The sequence below is a fragment of the Sminthopsis crassicaudata genome, chromosome 5 (genome assembly GCF_048593235.1).
Source record: "Sminthopsis crassicaudata isolate SCR6 chromosome 5, ASM4859323v1, whole genome shotgun sequence".
NCBI classification, from domain to species: Eukaryota; Metazoa; Chordata; class Mammalia; order Dasyuromorphia; family Dasyuridae; genus Sminthopsis; species Sminthopsis crassicaudata.
The window spans coordinates 314,142,434-314,168,622 of record NC_133621.1 but is presented as its reverse complement, the minus strand read 5'-3'; the positions used below and the strand labels follow the sequence as shown (position 1 = coordinate 314,168,622).

Here is a 26,189-nt window from a genome sequence, read left to right as displayed (position 1 = left end):
ACAAGGACACGGTCCGACAGGCGAGGGAACTTCCCGGCATCTCCCGCGGCCCAAGGTCCTTTGGACTTCAACTGGAAGGCCTGGGTTCGAGTCTCAGCTCGGCCCGTCCCTTCCCCTTGGCTTCCCCTTAAAAAAAGGGGGCTAAGGGTCTCTCCGGGCACTTCCAGATTGGATGCGCATTATTACACTGGCCGGGGAGCTGAGGCTCTCTTTGCATCCCTGAGGACAGACTGTCCTCGCGCCAGACTTGCCTGGAAACAACCAGTTCCTGTCGTCGCCATCTTGGTTTTTGACGTTTCAGAGGTCACCGAGTAGAGGGATTCTGTCCCAGCTCAGTAGAGCAGAACAGATGAGCGGTAGTTAAGTTGGAGCGGGGCCACTTTCCAGGGGCCTCATTTCTCTGAGCCCCACTCGGGGTCAGCGGCATAAATCCGGCCCCTTGAATCCCCGGGCCTCATCCTTCACTGCCGGCAAGGCCAATAGGACGGGGTGCTTGCATTCTGCATCTCCCTGGAAGTGAGTTTTGTCCCACTTTCCGAGAGGCAGGAGGGGGAGCTCGGAACCCTCCGCAGTGGAAGCGGGAGGAGCAACAAACGTCCACACCTCAGACCACAGGAGGCCCGTGCCACCCCAAACACAAAACTTTATTATGGCAAGGTGTAGTACGTCTATGGCAACTCTACGGCACAAACTGCTAAATGTCCAATGTGCCCGTCGGGCCCGGGGGCGTCTCATTCGGCTTTCCCAAACTTAAGGCATTTTTAGCCTTGCACTGGTCAGATATAGTCTTCAGAGCCTTGTAATGTCACATCCCGCAAGGATGGCAAATCCCAGGGAGCCGGGAGCCATGAGTCAGGTGGTGATATTATTCCCTGAATGATGAGGAGAAAAGAAATCCTGTTAGCACCAATGGCTTGGGCCCTTTTCCAAAACCGAACCTTCTCACGAATACATAATAAAACAAAAACAAAATCAAAAAACTAGAGCTTCGTTCCTATTGATCTTAATTATACACCCTTCCTCCCAGGGTAGTTTGGAGGAAAGTGTACCCTGAATATTCACAGCAAAAGTAGCCAACCCGAGTGCCCCTTGATTCGGGAATGACTGAACTAGGTGATATCAATAATTCTGGGAAACTTGGGATGATCTGCATGAACACTGAGGTGTAAACCGAAAACTCTACAATAATCGATGTAAGTAAAGAAAATCCCTCCCAAGAATCAGATGGGTACATGCGTCAGTGTGAGGCCTTCTGACTCGGGCTGAACCTCTCAGCAGAGAGAGAGCAGACTCCAGGTGAGCAGGGAAGTCGGCATGCCAGGGTGTTGGGCTTCATCATAATGGTTCTCTAGTCTAAGGGAGCAGCTACTAGAGAACATGTCGACTCACATACTCAAAAAGAAACACCAATAACACGTTGGGGAAAAGTAAAACAGATTTCCATAAAAGTGAGGTTTTTTCCCCCCTGCAAGAGACAACAGAGCTTAACAAAATCCAGGCTATAAAACTGATCATCCCTTTTGATGGTCAACCTTTTCTTCTCAAGATGGTATGGATAATTCTCCCTCTCTCACAAAAGAGATGGCAACCATCGCCCAATCAATGCTCCGTCTTCTCGTCAAGGCTCCACAGGCAGGAGATTTGGGGAGCCTTCCTCTAAGTCAGAGCAGATGGACCATCCCTCGGCCCTTCAGTCAGGCTCAAAGCCAGTCCGCACCCTGTGCTTGGTCACCTGGCTTTTAGGTCACTAATGTGAGCAGTTTTGGATGGGAACAGCACATCCACTACATATCAAATTCTAGCTTGTCAGCAATGAGCCAAGACATTTGTTCTGGTGGACCTTAATCAGCATTGGCTCGACTTAATTAAAATGGACATCGTTAGAAGATGCAATTCAGAATTGCTTCCATTTTGGTTTCTCGGGCCTTCTTTTTCTGGCTTTCCTTCTTCCTCTGAGCCCTGATAAGGTATGATCTAGGGGAGCTCAGCATTTTGTCATCTTAAGAGGGTTCAAGCTTCTCACTAGTGGAGATGCCAGAAGCTTTTACTTTGGCTTACTTACCAACTAGGACCTTTTCTTGTAGATCTCAAAGTCAGCTTCCCATCTCGTTTTTCAATTTCAAGACCCATTTTCTTAAGCATGGTTGTATCTGCCAGTCCATGATCTTCCATCTTTGCTATCAACTCCTGGTTTCTCTTATTGTGTTCGGTCAGGTTCCGTATGGCATACACTGCCCACTGATTCAGAACTAGATCAGAGTTAAGGAATTGGCCACAAACACGTGTCCACAGGAAGACATGAATGCACAGGAAAGGATATTCAGGAGGCACCCAGTCTGGTGGGGATTTACAATCAGTTGGACTCTTGCTAGCTAGAAATCTAAGACTCTAAGGACTAGCCATTATCTATTTACTGAACATCCCACATGCATCCCCCACCTAGAATCCTTCCCATCTCTCCTTCTCTCTTCACACACACACACACACACCCTAGCACTTGGTAATGTTTGGCACATAACTGCCTAATTAATGCTGATTTATTCTTTCAGCTCTGACTCACAGGCCCAGCTTTATTTCACCTTAACCTCCTCTCCCTCTCTCCCCCATCTCTAGGCTACTTTCCTCGGACATTATGATCTCTCCCTTTGCCTCTTTCACTTCCCTATTCCCCTTCGCCCCCAGTCAAGTCAAAAGCTGCTAGAGGCAAAGACTATTTACTGATCGTTGCTCACAGTAAATATTCATTAAACTACTTATTTCTTTACACTTTTTGCTGTTTTATTTATTTTTTTCATGTGGACCTAGAGAGGTATGTGTATGTGTGTGTGTGTGTGTGTGTGTGTGTGTGTGTGTGTTTTAATCAGAAACATTATTTTCCTAGCTAAGTAGCACAATAGATAAAGCCCTGAGCCTGGAGTCTAGAATAATAAAATTCAAATCCAGTCTGACATGTCATAGCTGTGTGACCCTGGGCAAGTCACTGAACCTGACTGCCTCAGTTTCCTCATCTGAAAAGTGGGGATTGTTGTGAGGATCAGAGGAGGTATTTGTATTGTGCTTAATACAGTGCCTGGCACATAGTAGGTGCTATGTATATATCTCTTCCCCTCCCTTCCCCTTTCCCTAAGCAAGACATCTTAACCTGTAGATTTGGTCCAAAAGAGATGTCTGAACTTGGAGCCTGGAGCAGACCGGCCACTTTCCATCCAAGAGCCTCAGTTTCTTCTTTGCCACGATCCTGTGATCATTCCAAAGGGCCTTTCCCCCTCCTGGGGAGTTTCAGTGTTTTCCTAGCTGGTATCTGTTGAGCATTTTATGGTTCCCAGAGCATTCTCCTCAGGACACATTCTCCTCCCCCCTACTCCCCCCCCATTACTTCACATAACCTCCAATGCCAATAAGAGGTGAATGCTTAAAGCCTTGCAAGGGCGCCATATACATGCATCGGGGTCAGTCAATAAGCATCTATTAAGCACCAGCTATGTGCCAGGTATTAAGGCTGGGGGTAGAAATAAAGGCAAAAGCCAGTGCCTGCCCTCAAGGGCCCACAGTCTAACGAGGGAGACTAAAGTCAAGATATGCACACAATGGAGAGCAGTGGTAAACAGAGAAGGTACTAGATTAAAGGGGATGGGGGAAGGCAGCTTGGAGAAGGGGGACTTGAAGGAAGCCCAGGAGACCTGGTTTTCCAAGAAGGGGGGACAGTCCAGGAGAAGGCCCTGTCAAGTAGGTGCTTGGTTATCCCCATTTTACAGATGAAAAAACTGAGGCTGAGTCCAGCTGAGACTTGCCCAGCAGAGTCAGCTTAGCCAGCAGGCAACATTGCCTCCTCCTGTGACAGAATGCAAATTCCTTAACAGCATGAGTGACTGTTTTTGCCTTGTTCCCCCAGAGCATAGTAGGTGTTTAATAATTGCTGGCTCTAGAGGCAGGGAGGTAGCTAGAGCACTGAGGTGTGAACCTCAGCAAACCATCTCATCTTTTCTAGACTGTTTCCTCGTGTGTTAAATGAGAAATATGAGCACCTCCTTTGTGAAGATCACCTGAGATAACAAGGATGTAAAGACACTAGATCAGTACCAGGTAGCTTTGCCGGGGATGATGGAATGGTGGTGCTAGTGCCCCCACTTTACAGATGGTCACACTGAGGCAGGCGAGGCAGGCTTTTGCCCAGTTTGCCCACCATCAGAGGGCTCCAGGCCAGTGAGATGCTCTATGCCCTCCCCCTCCTCAGGGTGGCCACCTCAGCAGCCAGACCCTCAGATCCTGGGGCTCCAGAGTAGACAATTCCTCCTAAGAAATTTCAGACCCAGAGGGGAAAAGAAAATGGCGAGCTGGGGCTGCTCCAGGCGGCCTCTCTCGAGGCCTCTATGTGCAGCCCGGTCACCGAGAGCCTCTGCAGAGCCACGCGCAGATCTGGCCAGACCCACGGGGCACCAGAGATTAAAGCAAGTTCCAGTTAATATTCAAATAAAGAGGCAGAGAGCAAAGAAGAAAGGAAGGAAAGCGGGAGAAAATGAAACATCTTCTCCAGGCTCTGATCCCACCCACACCAGAAGGGCTGCCTTGTCTGCTCCTGGGAGCTTCTGAGGTTGCCATGGCGATGACAGCCCAAAGGAGCTGCTGGGCCCGGTGGGGGAGGGAAGGTGGGCGGCCAAGCAGTCGGGTACTGAGGCCCCCCACCCCGGGGAGCTGCAAGGCCAAAGGGGTCATGGGGGTGACCATGAGCTGGGACTCCTAAGCCCTCCTGGAAAGTAGCAGCCCATCTTCAGGGCTGAATTTTAAAATAGCAACAATGGGTGTTCTCACTTTAGGGCTTATAAAGCCCCTCCCTTCGTTTCCTGGGATCTCGATGACCCTGTGAGGAGGGCATTCACCCCCTTACCCATGAGGAACCTGATCCAGATTAATGACTTGCCTTGGGTGGGACTCAAAGCAAGATCTCTCCTGATGCCCTTCCCTTGTCAATGGCACCCCTCATGCTGTTGGGTGAGCTCTGAACTGCTCCCCAGGCACGGAGCAGAGAAAGCAGAGTCCGGAGAGCCTGCGGTCTAGACCCCAGCCAAGACATTGCCCTTGTCCGGCTCTCAGCTTGCTATTCTTCCCTGTAGGTCCCGAAGGCTCCCCATCCTTGTGAGAACTAAGACTCTTCTGAAGAGATCTGCCACAGACGGCACCAGTGTGGAGGGAGGCGATCGTCAGCTGGGCAACAAGGGACCTCCCCGAAACAGCAAACACCAGGCTGGGAGAATGATCCTGGCTATCGCAAATGCCCAAAACCTTCTCTCAACAAATTACACTGACTGCAGGGGAACTCCTCGAGGGTCCCAGGCCTCAAGTCCAGCCTCTCCCTCTCAAGAAGAGGAGTAGGTAGCCAGAGGGGTGCCATGGGGAAAGCCAACAACAAAGCGAGGACAGTACTATCTTGGGCCTGGCTTCTTTGCCTCTATGCACCAGGCTCTTTGCCTGAGGGCCAGAATGCTCCCCAAAGCAGCACTGGTGGGTTTCATCAACACATCTGGGATCACAAATGTGACACTGGATTGGAGGAGCCCCACAAGCTGTGACCTCACCGGTAGATTCTGGCCCATCGACTTTTGTCACAGGATTCAAAGGGAAGATGGGGCTGGGCAAGATGGTCATGCTACCTAGCGACTCTCATCACTTCCTCTGCCTGCCTGCCTCGTGAAGGAAACGTGGAAGCAAGAGGAAGAGGTCACCCAGTCCTTCCGGAGGGGAACGCCGTGGGCTGGGCACTTGTTTCGGACAAAGCACTTAGGAAAGCTCCAGAATTCTTCTCCACGGACCATCAGCATTTGCCTGGCCAGGGGACACCTGCTTCTCGAAGGTCGTCTGTAAGGACTTTTCTTTCTGCCTTTAACTCCGACCATGTTCTCTTTTCTGGACTTCCCTATGGAGGTCGACGAAAATGTGAACATAATGAAAAGTAATTGCTTCTCGTTCTGAAGGGCAGCCCTCAACTTCATGCTCTGGACCTCCTTGGAGCCCCATCCCCAGCCCCGTGGTTCCCTCTTCCTCCCCCAAGCTGATGGATTATGTGGAGTCCAATTTCCCTCTGCATCTGTGTGTTCAAAGGCAGGGAGGGAGCCTCCTTCTTTCTGCTGGGCAAGATGCTGGAGGCATTTCTTCAAGGGCTGTGCTCTCTGACGGAACTAGGCAGCGGCTGATTGGGAGCTAATTTGTGATTCTGGAAGTGATAAACAAGCAAAACACTACAGGGGGCAGACCCCCAAGCAGGCATCTACAAATCAACGAGGCTCTAAGAAGCACTGACAGCTTCCATGTTCCTAGAAGGGCCTTCGGAGGCGGAACCCACTGAGACTTAGCTCAGAAGAGTTCAGTACTTGGAGAGTGCTGGGGCCAGGAAGACCAGAAGCCTGAATCCCACCTCAATTATTTAGTTGAAATCACTGCATCTAAGACCCAGTTTCCTCATCAGTATTAAAAAAAAATTGATAATAACACTTAATTCCCAGGGTGGTTCTGAGGATCAAATGAATCATTTTTGTAAAGTACTTTGTCAGCCCTAAAAGTCTCTCTCCGTACTGTCTCTCGTTACTATTATTATTGCCAGAGAAGCCTTTTCTAATTTATAAAATCTGGAAGCCAGCCTCTGTGGGTCTCCAGGGCCCCCTCTCCTTCTAACATTTTAAATCTCCTTTCTAGCATCGAGACTGATTCAGTAGGAAATTAGTGAGTCTTAAGGAACTTGACACAGATGATCAATAAAGAGAAAATTTCCAAATTAGAACAGATTTGTCCCAAATGAAGTTGCAAACGCAAGCTGGACAAGTTTCCCTCCGGCTCACAGGGAAGCCCACCGAGCAGAAGCAGGCAATAAGTAGAGAAGCTGGGAGTCAGAGCCAGGTCTTTGGGCCCCAAGACCAGGGAGCTTTCTGGTGTACCCGATGGATGATCCCTGGCAATGCTAATCCAAGCAGCAGTCTCTGATGTTGACTCTCTCTTGGATGCAGACCTCCCTTGGCATTCCCAGTGTGATTTTCTGAACACATTCTCTCAAACCTTAGCTTTGGAAAGTCTCTCTGAGAAACCTCTCGGTGTAAGAGAAGCCTGGGACGATGACTTTTTCCCTGTTGTTCCAATGGTGGAACATGACAGGAACCCTCCATTCTGACTGGGATCTTCTTCTCTCAACATGGCCCTGATTCCTTCCCAAGCATCATTACACAGAAGCCTGTCACCTGACCTAAGAGGGAAGGTCTGATGTTAGCTCCCAGCCAAAGGGCAGTCACCTGATATACTTCCACCCCAGCCAGAAGATCCTGTGGCCAGCTTGCAGGCATCTTGAAGGATCCCAAAGCAGCCTTTCTGTCCACTCTATGTTCTGGAAGCGTTTTACTGACCCCTAAAAGCATCCCTTGGTGTGTCATCCTCAGGACCTTGCATCAGCATGACACAAAGGTTTCGTCACTAAAAACAAATGTCGTTTCTGATTTAAATGGCTAGGCAGAACTTGGGGGACGAGGAAACAATTTTGCCTGCAATCTGAGGGAGGGGTTGACTGCTCCTATTCCAAAACCTCCTCATTCATCCAATAGGTCACGGTCTGACTGGAGTTCTGGGCTCAAAGTTCTCATGACTGATTTGTGAGACTCGAGGCTTGCTTCTGGACTTCTCTTAAACAGCAGGAAAGGAACCACAGACACTGCTCTTAGCATCACAAGACTTCTGTTCAAGTCCTGCTTCTAACACTGCCCTTGGACAGACCACTTCTTCTGTCAATGGAGGGTGTTATTAATTTAAACAATGACTTCAAGTAATCAAGATGAAAAAGGGACTCTATGGACATTCAAGGAATATGGAGATCTGGGAAAGCCCTTCTCCTCTTCACTCAAGGCCCAGCTTGATGCTCCCCTTACTGTCAAAGACGTCCTCCATCTCAGAGCGCCTCTATCTTTGGTGCTCACCTCATGGCATGACTGTCTGAGCTCTGGTTTGTCCTTGTTCTAGAAAACATGGCAGAGAGGGACTACTGCTCTGTGTGTTTGAGCCTGTGCATGTTATAGGTCTATTGTTTTCAAGCAGTAGCATGGACCAAATGCTCTTCTCTGTAGGGAGGGAGTACATTCTTTTTTTTTTTTTTTTCCTGAGGCTGGGGTTAAGTGACTTGCCCAGGGTCACACAGCTAGGAAGTGTCTGAGATCACATTTGAACTCGGGTCCTCCTGAATTCAGGGCTGGTGCTCTATCCACTGCGCCACCTAGCTGCCCCTCAGGGAGTACATTCAACCTCTCTTCCCAGCTGTTCTATTCATCTGTATTTCTTAGTGACCTTCATTCTGTTCTGCTATACTTTCTTTAAAACGTCTTAAAGATTTTCTTTTCTAAATTTTAAAAAGAAAAATAGAAATTTTCTAAAAGGGTGGGCATTTCTCTGGTTGATATTCATATGAAGTATTTTCCATGGGGCTGTTGATAGCTTGATTTTCTTCCTCTGGAAAGTGTCTATTCAGATGTTTTGATCATTATTTATCTATTAGGACCCCAGGCTACTTTAAATGAGCCTTTTAAATAAGGGGCCCCAGCTGCCTTATCACTCCCTTACAGCCCAATTCACATGGCACCTCCTTTAGGAAATGCTCCCTAATGCCTGCCGCTGGCAAGGACCACTCATCCTTATGGACTTCAGTAATGAGCTGATCTTGTACCATCCCTGCTATCTGGGTTGCTTCTGACTAGACTGTGAGCTTTGTGAGGGGAGGAAATCCTGCCCTATCTCTCCCAGAAACTCTTGCAGGCCTTGCTGTAGCGGTGGGTTGTTAATGAGCACCGAGAGAATAAATGGATGAACCATCCATCCAGATGGGGCTGGCACAGCCAGGATGTCAGTTAGAAGATTAACCAGGAAGCAGAATCCACAGGCAAATGTGAATGCTCTCCAACGTCAATTTGCCTTTTAGGGGAAGATAATCTGGAGGCCAGAAACCTCTTGGATCTGGAATGGAAAGGGCCTCTGAGATCTAGTCCAACTCCTTTTACTGATGAGTTAAGTGAGGGCCCACCAGAAAGAGGAGGGATCTGTCCAAGGCCACCCAGGTGTGGAGAAGCTGGCCCCCACCTCCAGGCTCCTGCAGACTACCCTATGACTGCATCTCCTGAGGTCTCAAATCATAGTGTTAGGAGCCCGCGTGTGGTGGTTGGGCGGGAGCGCCAAGATGGGGGCAGGAGAGGGCCGAGATGTAATCTTTCAGGCAACTGAGTCCAAACCATATAGGAATTCAGAAATTGGAGCTGGGGCCTTGAAGTGCCCTGGAAGGAAGCACATAGGAAGCTCGTGGCGATGCTCACCGAAGGCCAAGTTGGCTCATTTGAAAATCGTTCTGTGGGGCTGGGGATTGGCTGCTGCTTCTCAGCAGACTGGATGGAGAGGACGTGTTTATTTTTCAGGGCCAACACTGACGACTGAATCGGTTTACTCCCTGTTTAGTAGGTTCCCTAAACCTCAGCACAACTGGCCCCCAAAAGCCAGTGGCCCTCCTTGTCACTCACAGCATCCAAAGCTGAGGTTACAAATCAACAGAAGTGGGGGGAGTTCTGTGACAGGCTAGAGGAGGAGCCTCTTTGCTTTTCCTTTCAAAGCCATTCCAAATGATGAACGAGCTAGTGATGACCATCAGGGGCCCAGTAGGTGAGTGGCTCCAAGTTCTGAGGGAGGCTACAAACGGAAAGCCTAAGATTGCTTTACAATTTTTCCATGAATTGTGGTGGGGGTGGAAGAGGAACTATAACTGACAGCCCCGGAGAGACCTCGCTTCTTTCCCACAAGCCTCCCCAGGGGCGGGGGATTCTCTGAAGAGAATCGGGGGAAGACAGACAAGAATCACTGGAGAAGGGAAAGATCAGAGCAAGACAGGGATGAGTGGTGATGGCTGGAAGCCACTGGAACTCGGGGATACTGAGGCAGCTAACCCTCAAACTGCAGCAGAGACCTCTGTTATCCTTCTGGGGCATGGATCCAAGACATAAAAAAGCTCTTCTAAGATTTGTTAAAACAGAATCAAGAAAGTAAAGAGAATGAGGTCCTGGGCAAGAAAGTAAAGACCGGGGACCCAGAGCAGGGCCTCATCACTGACATCCAGGAAAGACATGGGAGCACTGAGCTGGGGGCAAGTCACCAGCGGAGGAGTTCAGAGGGCAGTGGCACAGCCCTGGAAACGCTTCCTGAAGAGGTAAGATTCCCCAATGAAAGAATCTAGTTTTTCACAAGCTATGCTGGGAGAAGGGCACCACTGCTTAGGGGAAGCTTTTCTAAGGATGGAGGAGGTCAGTGGATGCCGATGACAGGAGACAAGCTCCTGGAGAACCCAGGGAGGGAGGAGATGAAAAGCATAACACGCCTTGTGCCGAAGAAGGGCCACCCTGTCCTGGATGCAGAGGTGGAGGAGAGGATATTCAGAGAAGACGGTCTCTAATTTTCTTAATAAAACAGAAAGTGGGCTTCTTGGCTGAAAGGAAGGACTCAAAGAAGGATCCTGCATAGAGAAGTTGATGGAGGAAGAATGAGACAAGAGTCCACAAGGAGCAAGGCCAGGTGAGGTCAAGACTTGCATGGTCACGGACCTTCCTTCACCAAGGCCCCAGAGTGCCGGGACGGCTCTTTGGAGGAAAGCCAGCATGTCATGGGATCAAGATTGTACAGAGGAAAAGGGAGGCCAGAGCAGGATGGAGATGAGGATGGAAGCGGAAAGGGGCAAGCTTAGAACCCAGAAGGAAGTTCAGCATTCAAGATCAATGCCTCCTATAATTCCCCAAGAGTTCTTTAATTCACCCTTTTGGCCCACATTCTTAAATTTCTGATTTTAAAATGTAACTCCATTTCCTTACAAAGAAAATGTTTGTCCTTTTGCATGTTTGAAATTCAAGGGATTAAGTTCTGGGTTTTCCCCTTTCTCCAAAAAAAGAAGTCTAGTACGATGTTTGACTTCCTAGAGACCTTAGGGGCCTGCGGACACAGTTGTACAGACTTTTGTCACAGTTTGGAGGACAGAACACTGAACTGGGAATCAAAGGGCCTGAGCCCCAGAAAGGACCTACCAAGCTACTGGAGACACAAGATGCCCATTTGAGGACTTAGGAAATAACCTGGCCAAAGCCACACCAGCAGCAAGCAAGCTCCCTCAAGAGGCTAGGGCTACCTTATCCCCCCATCCCCAAGGGGCGTCCTCAACCTTACTTCCAGAAAGGGATCATCTAATTTCTGCTTCACCTCCCCTCCCTTCTTTCCTGAGACTCAAATGGGCTGGAAGTTCAATGGGTTTCTCCAGTACTTGGCTCCTAAGTCGTGCCCTCCCGGGCCAAGCAGAACTAATCTCATCTCTCATCCACAGGCTGGCCTTCCCCGCCCACAGACTGCATTTGTGTCCCAGTTGGGTGGGGCTCGGCTCCTTGAGCTGACCTCTGTCTGCCTCCCCGTCACTGATACAGGAGGGATCTAACAGGCCATCAGGACCAACCAAGTCAGTCCCTCATTAGACAAAGGGAGGCTACTGGGGTCCAGACAAACCAAACAATGGGCCCAAATTCACACGGGGAATCTGTCAAAATAAGTTTTGAGCCCAGATCCTTCGACTCCAAAGAGTAGCCGGTTGGTCCACACGGGGCATGTCACTTCATCCTGCTTGCCTCAGTTTCCTTATCTGTCAGATGATCTGGAGAAATAAATGGCCAATCACTGCAGTCTCTTTGCCAAGAAAACCCCAGAGGGGGGTCACAAGGAATCAGATGTAATCACAAAAAAAAAAACAAAACAAAAAAAAAAAAAAAAAAACAAACAGGTAGCCCACCTCTGTTGTGAGTTAAGTTCTCAATAATCCCATCTAAGACACTACCTACTTTGACAGCTTTTTAACCCTTGGGAAGCCTGACCCTGAATGTTTTCTCTCAAGAGTAAGCAGGAACAGTGTGGGTGACGGGTGGTGGATGGCAGCTGCAGGATGGTGAGCTGGGGGCAGGATCATCACCAGACCCCTGATTGTGCCATTGTGGGCCCCTCCTCCAGAGTGCAGACAGCAGCTTGGACCCCTGCCCCACACTGTGGGATTGTGGTTCATGCTTTCCCAAGGTCTCCAGCACCTTCTAGGTCATCATGTCAGCTGTTCCCACACACACACTTATTGAGGATCTTGCTCTCTTTCAGATAGGATGTTGGAAACTGAACTTTCACTACCATGTCCTCCATTGGCTTCTTCTCTGCATTCTGGGTCTGTTCTACATCATTAATGCCATTTTCACTTCTTCACAGAGCACCTCAAGAATGGGAACGACCCCCAATGGGCCGGCCCCACTGCCGGGATGTGGCTGGACGCATCTCCTCCATTGGTTGTTTGTCAATGACCTCTCGAGGGAAGGTGTCCACTCGTTTTTGGTCTTACAAAAGAGGCCACATTGCCCTTCCTTGCCTGTCACCCTTCGATACTATCTTCCAAACGAATTGATGTTCTAAACACGTCCTCCTTGGCCGCCTCAGGTGGGCCTTTTCTCCACATATACTCTCTCTTGGTAATCTCATTGGCCATCATCCCCCCGCCGATGGCCGCAGAGCTGGGCCTCCGGCCCTGGACTTGTCCTTGTGCTGCAGGCCTGTATCACCAGCTGCTGACTGGTCATTCCAGAGATGCCATCCACTCAGTCCAAAAGTAACTTGTACGGGTGGTTTTCCTACCTTTTTAAGGTTTCACTGCCCACCCCTTACCCCCTGCCCTGCCCGCTGTGGTCCAGCTAAACTGGCCCCCATCTCCAAGAGCCCTTCCCTTCCCCCAGCTGCCGCTCCAGGAAGCCTTTCTGATCTCCTAGCAGTCAGGGCCCTTCCTCCCTAACCGCTTGTTTCTAACTCTATTTTGCGGACATGGGTATTTCTCAGGAAAATGCCAGCTCTTGGTGAGAAGTGTCTCATACCCGCGTGTCCAGCATGGGGAACAGCACTGAAACAGTCATTTAGGACTGCATCCAGGAGTTATGACGTCACCTACAAGCACCATTTTCCTCTGCATCTCTCACTGTCCTCCGGGATGCGCCCCGAAGTGTCTGAGGCCACATTCAAATTCAGCTCCTCTGCCCCCAGGTTAGACTCTCCAGTGCCCTCACCTGAGGCTTGCAAGGCCAGGTCTGCAGCCCTCATTTGGGGGCCGCTCCGCTCGGGACACCCAGCCATCTTCAAGGTTTTCCCCACAATCATTCCCGGACCAAAGCGACTGGGGCGCTCGAGAGAGGTTTTCTGAGGCAAGAGGACAGGAGGCGACTGTTCAGTGCTGTTAACAGCTTCTCTCTGGAGAATTCCTCCGAGAGTGGCTCCAAACCACATCAAGCCCGGCCAGTTACATAATCCCGAGTTGTTTAAAAATAGTTGTACCTGATCTGTCTTGGTTTGGCTGTTGCTGGGAGCCAAGTGTGCACGCCTGGTTTCCCCTTAAGACAGCTCCCCCACTTGTTCTGACTGTTTGTCTAGGACGCTGCTGGCCCTGGGGGTACAGGGGTCTGCTCTGGAGGAAGCTTTGGGAGGCCAGAAAAGGCTTCCCCCTCCTCTCCCTCAAGACTGCTGGCCGTGTTAATGGCCCAGTCATGCTCAGCCACTGCGAGAACCACTGACAGGGAAGCCGAGCTGCAGTTAATTGGAAGGGCAGCTCCCCAAGGGGTGGGTGGAGGCCTCGGTTTCCCCTCCTGCCCAAAAGGCCAGGGCTGTATTCTTCTGATGTAACTGCCTCCTCCGCTGCCCCAGAGCTCAGGCCAAGACCCAGACAATCGAAGCTATTGTTGTCTCAGTAGAAAACATTCCCCTTCTTTGAGGGAGGGGACTGGTCCTCAGGCTGCGGACCCCGTGCTCAGCCCTGCATCCCACTCAGATGCTCCAAAGATACCTCTGACTCACATCCAAACACTCTTCCTCTTCTACACTTATTGATTTCTATCAACGGCACCATCTCAACACTTTGCTCTTGCACCGCGCCCTTGTCCCCATCCTTAGTCACCAGGCCGGTGGGGCCCCATTGCCTCTCACTTCCACTACTACTAACCCGCTTGCCAGTCTTTCTCCATTCCAGACCATTTCCTACGGAACCACCAAAGCAGATTTCCTTACATGTGGGTCTGACCACATCGCTCGGTTGGTTGGCCCAGACTGGCCCCAGCTACCTTTCTAGCTTCGGTGGACATTACTCTCCTTCCCGGCTCTGACACACCCAAACTGAGTTTCCTGTGGTTTTTTCACCCACAGCCATCCCCCGTGTGTTGTCAGCTCCCTTGCTTCTGACCCTAACGTAGTCCCCCTCTTGCTTTAATAGGCAGCTTGGACACTGTCTTCTGCTTTCCTCAACTGCTCAGGCCCTGGTGTAGGCCCAAAGGTGAAGCCTGACACAGGGAGAGTTTGTTTGGGCCTTTTCTCTCCAGGGCCCACACAGTGGATTGATTGATTGATCGATTGATAAATGCTCACAGAACCAACAAATTAGAAAAGGGTTAACTGGCATTGTGATCAAGTGAATCTCTCCTTATAAATGTTGCCTTTCATCACCATAAAAAAAAAAAAAAAAGGGAAAAACCACCCTTGTTTTTGTTCTCATACTCATTCACCAAACAAAGCAAAACAGCAAACCCACATCAAGGCCCACTGATCAAAAAGGAGATCAAAAAGGAAAGAGAAAAAGGACAAACATTTCAAATAAAGTTCAGCTGGTTTCTGTCTGGAAAACAACAAACCCGGATCCCACTCGCCACAATAAAACTGACAAATAAGAAATCGACCCCATGTTGGTGGGTTTGGAAGGTGCCCATGGCAACAATGCCTCTCTCATTACTCCTGTGTCTCGAGGCCAGGCTGGTGAGTGAGTGATCTGTCACTGGACTAGTCTGTGCCACTTTGGGGAAGGGGGCGGCTTCGCCTCCTGCTTCTGGCTGGCCGCTACCTCTTCGGGGCAGCTTGTGAGCGGCCATACCCTCGCCCCATCATCTTCTCCACAGGACCCTCCCCTGCAGATGATCACTGGGCACAAGTCCCCCTTGACCGAGCCCCATGGATAAATGGGCCAAGAGCTGAGTGCTTGGGGGTGAATTTAATTGCCAAAGGCTTTGAGGTCTTGGGATCATCACTGGCAATAGCAGGAGGGCCAAGAACTCATCAAGGAGCCCCAAATTCGGATCCACACCCACTAGCCAACCCTAAAATTCCCAATCTGTGAGAGTCCATGATTGAGCATGATCTGGACCCCCTCCTTTCAAAGACTTTTATCAGACACGGAAAAAGGAATGTTAACCAAGGAGTGTCCAGCCGCGTCTTCCTCTACAACCTCTCCCTCCAAAGACGCCCCAGAGTCTCTACTGGCACAAAAAAAGCAGCTTTGGGAAGAAGGCCTTATGAGTTCATAAAAGCATAAAAGAAAGCCTGGGCCCAGCCAGAAGTTGGAGGCCTGACACTTCGGTCTCCCTCCCAGAAGATGGGTTAAAATCCTGACCTTTGGATGCTTTAGGAAAGGACCTACTATGTGGTGGCAAGCACTGGCTTTGGGTCCAGGGAGCTGGTTGGGATGCAGACCCTGCCCCTTTCCATCTGCGAGAACCTGACTAAATCACTTACCTCCTATTTCCCCAATGAGCAAATTATACCAGATTTTCCTCCAGATTCATTCTAAATCCACGACCCCATAGAACGGCAGGAGAGTGGCCATTTTTCACTTATTCACTTAACACACATTTCCTGAGAGGCTGACAAACAAGGAGCTAACAGAAGAGAAGGGCCCATGTACAGAAATCGCAAATGAGCAGCACACATTTGATCCTGCCCCCCCCCCCCAGAGGCCTCCCCCTCCTCCAGTAAGGATACAGGGATTGTTGTCATCCATGCTGCAGTTGTCCAGAATGAGGGGGATGCCATCCAGTTCATACACCTAACCCAAGAGACAAATAAACAATGGATTGTCAGAAACCGTTCCTGGAACACCGAAACCTTAAGTCCTTTTCTGTGAATGGGAAGTCCACGTGGCAGGGACCCTGTAAGGGACATTTTCACAACTCAAAAATGATAGGGCAGCCAACGAGTCCTTTCCCAATTTCAGGCTGAAATCCCACTGGCCACAAGGAAGATAAGAGGAGGCAGATTTCATGAATACGTTTCCAAGTGGGTTTACTCTAAGATTGTGGGCAAGAGGCAAGGGGTGAATTCTCAGGCTCTGGAGCAGAAGCTAATAGTTGAAAAGTTCTGCCCAAGTCTTGAGACCTCAGTCTAGGTCCTATCAAAGGCCTGGCTCTCGTCCCCGGGTGTGACTGAGTCTGCTCGCCATCTTTACAGGGAGGATCTCTATGATTCCTCGTGGCTCTCCATCCCACCAGACAGACAGCGCAGGTATCGATGCAATTAAGAGCCAGGACTTGGCGTTTTTTTTTAAAACACCACCACTTTTTTGAAGCCCGGTGTTTGTTCTCACCTCTCTCCTCCATGTTCCCAGCCCAACCAGGGCTGAATCTACACAGCTCAGGCTGCAAGCGTTTGCGGCTCTACAGAAAATGTTTTTTTTAAGATAAATAAAACAATGAAATGTTAAACTCTAGGGAAAAAAATCTCTTTCTCCTTGAAATTTTAGATTTCTGGTATGTGTAAAGTGGTGAGACATCCTCTGTGAGCAAACTGAGTCACTGCTTTGCAATCTGCGATTTCAGCGGGTGGGCAGCAGGGAGTGAGTGAGGGATGCTGGGCAGCGGTGACTGGGACAGGGTTGTGGCTTCCCCGAGGGGATGCTCTCATGGAGAGTGTGTGTGTAAACAACTGTATTATGAAAGCAACCACGGACTGGCAGGCTGGCAGGAGGTGAGAGAGCTATCATCAAGCGCCTCCTCCGAGAAGAAGAGGAGGGGGGGCGTGCAGAGAGGGACGATGCAGAGCCTGGAGGTCCCGGGCTGGGCAGGGGGCAGAGCAACAGGGTCGGCCAAGGGCTGCCAGAGGCCATCAGCCCTCCACCTCAGTCAAGCTGCATTTCACTGTAACTGGCTTCCTTTGTCTTATTTTGTGCACTTAAAGACTTGATTCTGAGGAGGGGGCCACAGGCTTCCTCAGACAGCCTGGGCCAGGGGCTCGGGACTCGCCCCCAAAGCGGAGCAGCCCCAGGGATCACGGCGCAGCAGAGCGGCGAGCGCCCGAGACACCTGGGCAGAGGGCACACGCTGCACTGCCTCCTCGCAGCAGCTCCAGGTTCTTCCCTCCCAGCAGGCCGGGGCAGCCAGTGGGGGTGGAAGGACCACCAGCGGGAAAAACACTTAGATGCTCAAGCTTTCTTCTGTTCACACTTCATAAAACAAATGAGTTGTTTGTTTCTCTGCCTAACAAGTTGGGAATTGATTACAAGCCCCTAACAAGTGAGTCATGGGTTATACTGCGTATGAAGGAGTCGAGCTCTGTCAACACTTTGATGAGGAGAGCGTGCAGGCGGGTTTCAGCGGGTGAACACAGACCCCCAAGAGGATGGCTAATGCGCCGGCTGGCTTCTTCCTCCGCCCAATGGGAGGGGCGGCCGGGAGGCAACTGGGGGGCTTCCCCACCCTTCGGAAGCACAAGTTCCCAATCTCGTGTCTCACCCAGGGCTGACCCCCAAATATGGCTCAGAGTAAGGACTTGAAGCTACTGTCTTCTAGGTAGGATTTGATCTCAGTGCTCTAGTCCATAGTCAGTTTAGACTCGGAAAGAAGATAATCATGGGCCCCAAAGGTGCCCAGGGCCCTGCACCAAAACAGGGGTCTTATAAATGACTGCTCAATGTTGAGAAGAAAACATGGTGTTGTGCCGGCCCATGCCTGCTTTTCTTCTGCGATCCTGATCTCTGCCCCGGGATCCTACCACTCCATTCCTATTAGCAGAGGATGAAACCGAGCCAAGGGGCTGTGCCCACGGCCACCACAGTAGCCTGAGAATGGAGGAGATGTATTGTTGACGAGGGAATGCGCCAGTCTTCCCTGTGTCCGGCACCTTCGTTCTCAGGACAACCTTCGCTCCTCGAGGGGCCGGGGCCGGTCGTCTCTGCATCCTGGCACACGGCAGCCGACTCCTGCCCAAGCCTGAGCCTCGGGGCCCTTGGTTTCCCGGGCCCTCGACATCCTTCACTGAGAGACGTGTCGTGCTTTGGGACGTCGCCTTTTTGATCAGGGCATTGCTGAACTCCCCCCACCGCATCCCCAAGCATCGTCGGCTCATTCTGCCCTAATTGGGGAGGGCATCCAAGAGCTGGGGGCAGCAATGGGACTTCCTCAATGCTGCGGGCCTCAAGGCAAATCACAGAACCACCAGCAAAACCCTCTACGTGCTGAAGATTACCCATAGATGTGATTTCTCACCTGCCTGCTCCTTTCTTTCAGGGGCTGGCCCAGCAGCCCCACACTGTGCCCAGCACTTACGCCTGGCATTTTAAGGTGAATCCAAGAGAAAAACGGGTGCTGAGAATGTCTCGTTTCTAATCCGCAGCAGACCCACCCAGAGGGTCCAAGAAGCTCCCACTCTGGCTCTGTTTAGAGAGCTATGGCCCCCAGGTGGCAGAAACTCCTTACATCCACCTTGTCCAGGCCGAGCTTTGGAAACACTGGGAAGTCAATGATCTTGCCAGGGTGTGAACCTCAGGTTTTGGGAAATAACCATTGGTCTGAAGGTTAACAAGAGTGCATCAACGTGCTTGGAGATCCCGCCAAAGGACAGGGAGGGCCCAGTCCCGAGGGAGATGTCACAACTCGGGCGAGACTGGGGAAACTCCCTGGAGAGCCTGGCCATCCTGTCTGGGATCCCAAGATTCACTCTGGTCCATAGGCTCCTGGACTCTCCAGGACATCTTGGAAGAACTGAGATTGGGCCAAAGTGCTGCCACAGCCTTTCCTGTTCCCTTGCAAGACAGGTCCATGACCCTCCAGGGCCCTGCCCCAGGTACACCAGCTCTGCTCCGTGGGCTTGGGGATGGGCAGTGGGGAGGGCTTGCACCTCGCAAAGATCTGCCAAGGATCTTTCTGTGTGCACAATCTGGAGCCCAGCGACCTTCTAACACGCGAGGTCCATCTTGTGGGTATGAGGAGGTCTCTTTACACACACAGAGTCCTCCGCTTCCTCCCTTGCCGGTCTCCAAAAAGAGACTAAAGTCCTTAAGCCAGTGATTCTGGACACACCAACACCCTCCATCCTGAGTCAAGGGAGAGAGAGTAAAGGAAAGGAGGGAGAGAAAGGAAGGAAGGAGGGAGGAGGGAGCAGGAAGGAGGAAGGAAGGAGGGAGGAGGGAGCAGGAAGGAGGAAGGAAGGAGAGGGGAGCAGGAAATCACTATATAAAGTTGGTCACTTGCTGTTCATTCTGGACAGCACTAAAGCATGCAGATTGCTAGCACCTTTCAAGTCCCTGTCCCTGATGACTAATGTTGCCTCAGAAGGTGCCTTCAACGGAAGGTCCTGGAAGGGGCTAACGAGGAGACGTAAGGGAATCTGAGAATAGTGGGGTCTCCCTATCCTTTCTGGCAGCAATCCCCTCTTCCCTCACTCAGTGGGTATGGGTCGGCCCTGCCGATTCATCCATCCATGCTTTCAGGAAACGTGTCCCCTCGGAGAAGGGGGACAAAAAGACAATCAGCATTGGGGAGACAATCTGCAGCTATTTTTCTGCTTTTCCTATAAAATGGGAGAGGTGATTTCATACTTCAGACTTGGAATAGGTGAGCAGCCACCTCCTCCCAGCATCTCTTCTTCCTGGCTCCGGGTGCAGACCCTGGTGGTGGGCACTCCCTCCCTCCTGAGGCGGCTCCCGAGGGAAGGAGCCTCTTTTCCTTCCACGGGGCGAGGGCCTCTGCTCCTGACTCTGCCCCGCTGGGAGCACGAGTCTCAGGGGAAAGTGAGACCGAGCTCTCCATCATCCCGCGGACCCCAGACCCAGCTCACTTCTCGTGCACGGGGCGGGCGCAGGTGCGTTTGGAAGAGCGTGTGCAAACAGACCCGCCGACGTCGTTGAGCCCAAATCTGTTTTCACAAGAACATCTGACCTGATATTAAGCAGCGTGATGGGGAAACAATGCAAAGCCTCTCTCTGAAAGACAGGCTGGGCACAGGGTTGGCCATTTCTGGGCTCAGCAGGAAACCACCCCAACCCAAACTAAACAGTAACCTGGTTAAGCGTGAGCTGAGCATAGCTGAGCGCATTAATCATCAGACAGGATAATAAAGGAAAATATGCCAGCTATCTCCCAACTGTTTACCGCTTCTGTTTTTCTTGGAACAGAAACGCATTTTCTATATTAGATGAACCTGTAAAAAACACATACCTGGTTTAAAAAAAAAAAAAAAAAAAAAAAGCTGAACACGTTCTCTGTATCAGGAGCATGAAAACATGGAATATTCCATCATCCTGAAAGAATTCTGGGTTCACAAAGGTCCAGCACCCACCCGACTCCAGCTATGGTAACAGCTGCATAACAGAAACCAAACAGAGCACGCTCCGCGCCGGGAACCAGCTGCAGAAGGGCCCGGCCGCTCGCACAAAAGCCGGACGGCCCGCGGGCAGGGGACGGGCACCGGCCGGGGAGCCCGGAGCGGCGGGGACACTAAGGACGCGCGTCTGGGGGCAGCCCGTGATTTAACTCCCACGGACGCTTCCCCACTCATAGTCCAAGGGCTCCCCCCTTCCTATCACCAGTCGGGGCACCAACCGGAAGCCAAGTAAGTGGGACCTCCCTTCACAAGGTATTGGTCCCATTTTCAAGAAAATGGAGCCAATGCTCAGGGAGGGGCTTGTGTTCATACGACTAGTAAGGGATGAGGCCGGGTCTCCCTGCTTGACATTTAACTCTCCATCTTCTACATGTCACACCATCAATCATACATCATTTTTATGGTGTTTAGAGCTTATAAAATGTCTTCATATATTTTCTCACTTAGTCCTTGGAGATTAGAAGGCGTAGGAATAGAAATCCCCAGTTTTATAAAGGAAGAAACAGTGTCAGAGAAAACTGCCAGAAATGAGCGCCAGATTTGCAATCAAGAGGCCTGAGTTCAAATTCTGACTCTATGCCTTACGAGCTGTGTGAACCTGAATGGTGATTTGACCGTGGCAAGCCTCGGTTTCCTTCTCTGTAAAACAAGAGGTCTTCCACCAGAGTCCCTTCAAGACTACATTCTCCAAGGAGTGGTTCACAGAGCTAAAAGGCGGGAGAGGTATTCATAGTTCATGGGCAGGCCGAGTCAATATAATAAAAATGACGCTACTACTCATTGACTTATCAATTCAGTGCTACACCAATCAAACTATCAAAGTTACTTTACAGGGCTAGGGACAGCAACAGAAAATTCCTCCCAAGGAACAAAAGGTCAAGAATATCAAAGGATTGTTGCTTACGGCCAGGTGTCCGGTGCCAGCTCCCACAAACAAACAAAAAGGGAACCAGCTTTCTAATGACTACAAGGCTCTGATGAGGAAAACAATTTGGTGCTGGGTAAGTGACAGAAAGATTGATCAGGGAAATACATTAGGGACACAACATGCAGAGAAACAGACCTGGCATGAACCCAAAGACCCTGGCTACTAGGACAAGAACTCACTTTTTGACAAAAACTTCTAGGAAAACTGGAAAGCAGTCTGGCCAAAAACAGGTGTGGACCAAATTCTCACAGCACATATATATACAGCAAGCTCCAAATGAGTACGTGACTTAAACCTAAACTATGATATCATAAATAAATTAGAGAAACAAGGGAGAAATTACCTGTCAGGTCTGTGGATAGAAGAGAAAGAAAGGGTCACAGAAGATAAAATGGATGTATTCAACTACATCATAAATTTCTTTTTTTTATACAAACCAAATTAATGCAGCTACAATTAAAAGAGGAGGATGAAATTGGGAGGTGAAAAAAAAAAAAAAACAACTTTGCAGTAAGTTTATCCAATACAGGTCTCATTTATAAAAAATATATATAGTAAATCAGTCAACATTATAAGAACAAGAGGCATTCCCCAAATGATAAACAGTCAAAGGATATGACTAAACAATTTTCAGAGGAAAGAATCCAAGCTATTGATAACTCTCTGAAAAAAATTCCAAATTATTATTAGAAAGATACAGATTACAATAATTCGGGGGGGTTCCATCTCATACCCACTCAATTGACTAAGTTGTTAACAAAGGAAAATGACAAATACTGGAAGGGCTGTAGGAAAACAGGCATACTAGTACGTGATTGGTGGAGTTGTGACCTGGTCCAGCCATTCTGGCAAGCAAGTGCTACTAGAGCTATACCCCAAAAAGAATAAAGGAAGAGGGAAAGGACCCTCATGTACAAAACTAGCATGGCACCACAGACTGAGCATAGATCCCAGCTACAACTATACTTGTTTCTTGGGAACCCGGGTAGGAAATGCTGCTCTGATTCTAAAGGGGAAGTAACCGTCCAACTGACTTTAAGTGGTCAGTGCTTTCTCTAGAGTAGCTCAACTGTCTGTATATTATGGTGTTCATTATTTCTTCCCTCTATTTAATGAACAGCACTGACAAAAATTCCCAGAAGGCAGAAAAACCCATCACCAAATACTTGGAAAAACAAGGTGAAAATGTTTTTTATTGCTACAACCTCCCTCAGTGACCTTGGACAACCCCCTTCATCTCCTGGGCCTTCGTTTCCTCTTCTGTGTGATGAGGGGGTTGGACTTGCTGGCCTCTGGTCCCTGCCAGCTCTCAGTCAGGGCTCCTCTGTAGGTAACTAGCCCCACTCCCAGCTCTACCCACTTGGCTTGGCTACCTGCCATGGGCACAAGAAGCCCAGGAAAGACTCACTGGGGAGGCAACAAGAAGCTGTGGTAACCAGCCGCTTCGGGGAGACCCTTCCCCATGTCAGGGTTTCCTCAGACCCTGAAGGCCACTACTTCTCGTCACCATCCCACCCCCCAGCCCAAAGCTCCACAGAAATGCGGCAAAGCTTCATTTTGTCATCAAAGACCACGAGGAGAGGAGGCTGTTGTTCTCCAGCCTCCGATGGGAGCCGAGCTCTGGAGCAGCGCCACCGAGGAAGCCGGAAGAGCCTGATCGGCGCTCTCTACAAGAACAGTTTCAGAACGTGATTCACTAAGTCCACAGCTCTGTGTTTATGCAGAATAAAAACAGCTAAAGAATAACTAAATGTCACCGTTCTCAGGCCCTGCCACCTTTGTGTTTTTCCACCCCAGGTCTTAATGTTTTGCAACATCACGCTCCTGCTGTCCCCTGTGAGGACCACGGGAGCCGATAGGGCGGGGGCCGGGGCTCCCAGATCCCATGGGAAAAATGGGACGGGCCAACAAGGGCCCCCGCCAATAAGGGCCCCCACCCGGGCTCCAGGCTGCTTACAGCCAGGTGTCCGGTGCCAGCTCCCACTTCCTATATCACTAGTGATTCACCTCTTCTGTGCCCAGGAGCTATTTCTGGGGCCTCCTGGGAGCACCCTGCCATCTCTTCAAGCCCTGAGTGCCTCAGGGTCAGGAAAAAACAAGATGCATCTCAGAGAGGGGAAGGGAAGGCTGTCCATAATGGAGAGAGGCCTAGGCTTGGAGTCAGGAGACTCAAATTGCCCCCGATCCCTTTAGGACTGAACACAACTGAGCTGTTTCAGCCGCCGGTGCCCAGCCTCCTGTACTTTGTGCTCCAGGCAGATCCAGCGTCTGCCTGCTTCTCACCAGGGATGCCGCCTCCATGACTGGCAGCACCCCCCAGCCCGGACAGCACCCCCTAGCCCCTCTAACTCCTCCAAGAAGCAGCTCGAGGATTTTTCTTCCCACACTACCTGGCTTTTAACTGCCCTGCATTGGTTTGTTTGCAGATATACTGTCCAACTTCCACTAGACAGTGTCCTTGTATCCCAGTGCCTGGCACACCACTGGGCACACAGGGGGCATCTCGGATGCTGCATTGAGGGCTCCTCAGGCTCAGCCGGGGGTCAGCTCCCTTGGCTGAGCCACTCTAAGCAAGCCAGCAGCAGGGGAGAGGCATTTGGCCACCCAGAATAGTCAGAAAAAGCCCCGACTTGCCGTGGGAGCCAGAAGCTGTCTGGGTCTGAATGACCTTTGTTTGGGTCCAGCTGCAGGAAGACCCAGCTGGGCTGGGAATCCCGGCAGGGTGTGGCCCTCAAGCCCAGGGCGGAAACAACCAGGAATCACGAAAAGGGGGAGAAAGTCTCTGACCCAGGGGGACCTCCTCTAGGCCACAAAGATCCCTGGGGTTAAACTCTCTTGTCAGCCAATGGGGTATCGAGTGCTAAAGATACCCCAAGATCCATAAAGAGGAAAAAGCTAGCAAAATAATTAAGAACAAAGCCAATCTGTCTGTAAGTTACGCTTAATTTAAAAGCTCCAATGACTCATCCTGGTCATTGCTATCGTTTTATTTGTTCTACGCTGCCCAAGGAGGGAGAGGAGCCTCAACCAGGGATTTCTCAGTGTGGGGAATGCACTCCAGCAGAGCAGATCGGCACTCGGCTCTAAAACTGAAGAGCGTGTCTGATCCCAAGGCCAGCTCTGCCTCCCTTACCCAGCAGCCTCTCCTTGCATCATCTCGCCCACCCAGAGGCCTTCTTGCACCCCTCTGCCCTGCTGAGCCAGCCAACAGCACCTCCAGCACATCCCACAGAAGGATCCAAATGAAGACACGGTCTCAAATAAAAGGGTCACCCTTTAAAAAGAAAAGCACAGAAAAAGGCATCTTGCATGGTCATGGCAAAGGGGAGTGTGGAACCACACAAGGAACAGAGACCTTCATAAAAAAAATCAGGGAATACATCCGGCCATTCTGGAGAGCAATTTGGAACTATGCTCAAAGCGTTATCAAACTGTGCATACCCTTTGACCCAGCAGTGCTACTACTGGGCTTATACCCCAAAGAGATCTTAAAGAAGGGAAAGGGACCTGTGTGTGCCAAAATGTTTGTGGCAGCCCTTTGTGTGGTGGCTAGAAACTGGAAAATGGATGCCCATCAACTGGAGAATGGGTGAATAAATTGTGGTCTACGAATATTATGGGATATTATTGTTCTGTAAGAAATGACCAGCAGGATGGTTTCAGAGAGGCCTGGTTTTCAGACAGGAACTGATGCTGAATGAAATGAGCAGGACCAGGAGATCATTATATACTTCAACAGCAATATTATATGATGATCAATTCTGATGAATGTGGCCCTCTTCAACAATGAGATAAACCAAATCAGTTCCAATAGAGCAGTAATGAATTGAACCAACTACAACCAGCGAAAGAACTCTGGGAATTGACTATGAACCGCTACATAGAATTCTCAGTTCCTCTATTTTTGTCCGCCTGCATTTTGGATTTCTTTCACAGGCTAATTGTACACTGTTTCAAACTCTGATTCTTTTTGTACAGCAAAATAACAGTTTGGACATGTATATGTATATTATATTTAATTTATACTTTAACATATTTAACATGTATGGGTCATCTGGGGGGGTGGGGAAAGGGTACTTATATATGTATGTATGTATGTATATAATATTTAGCAGTTAAGTTTTTGTGGTAGTAAAGAATTGGGGAGGGGAGTAGATACCCAACTGATATATATGGAATAGGATGGTACATTATTGTCTTGGAAGCAATGACAAATGGGAGATTTGTGTGGTTATCTATAAGGCAGAGCCCTGCCCCCAGCATCGGCCCCGGGATTCCCTGGCAGAGGGAAGCTTGCATCCTCAGCAGTCATCAAGAAGCTTGTATTTTTGCTTGGTTACAGAAGATGGCTCTTGAGGGGAGGAAGGATCTCCCTAAATGAACCAAAAGTTCATGAAGTTTCTCTTAATTAACTAAAGAAGGTTCCCTGGGCCTGGGGCTTCGGATCCTGACAATGGGGACCATCAGCTGGATGGGATTTCAAGATGTCACAGAAGAGCCGGATGGGAGCTCAGAGCACAGACTCTCAGGTTGGAAGAACCCTTGGCCCCGAGAATGGGAGGACTCACCGGGCCTCTTACAGAGGAGGGAGTCCCGAAGTCGGGGAGTGGCGCAGCCGGGGCTGGCACCCGGAGGGGCTCCTCCCTCACTTATGGGAGGTCCCTATTCACAACAGCCAGGCAAGGGGGCCCAAGCCCTCATTCTACAGCTTTGAGAGCAGGGTCACAGACACCCCTAAGGATGATGAGTCAGAGTCAGCAGGAGAGTCCAGACCCAGGGATCCTGCTGTGGACGT

At 50.2% G+C, this 26,189-nt stretch overlaps 1 protein-coding gene across 1 annotated transcript in view; it reads right to left on the bottom strand.

Moving 5' to 3' along the window:
• Positions 1–618: 618 nt before the first annotated feature.
• Positions 619–26,189, bottom strand: part of ATXN10 (ataxin 10) — a 67,370-nt gene continuing 41,799 nt past the window's right edge. Inside the window, exons 10-12 of the mRNA XM_074272164.1 lie at positions 15,853–15,916; positions 2,063–2,249; positions 619–872 (exon numbers count right to left, since the gene is read on the bottom strand). Coding sequence (XP_074128265.1) covers positions 866–872; positions 2,063–2,249; positions 15,853–15,916 — 258 coding nt within the window. The 3' untranslated portion in view covers positions 619–865. The remainder of the gene's footprint in view (positions 873–2,062; positions 2,250–15,852; positions 15,917–26,189) is intronic.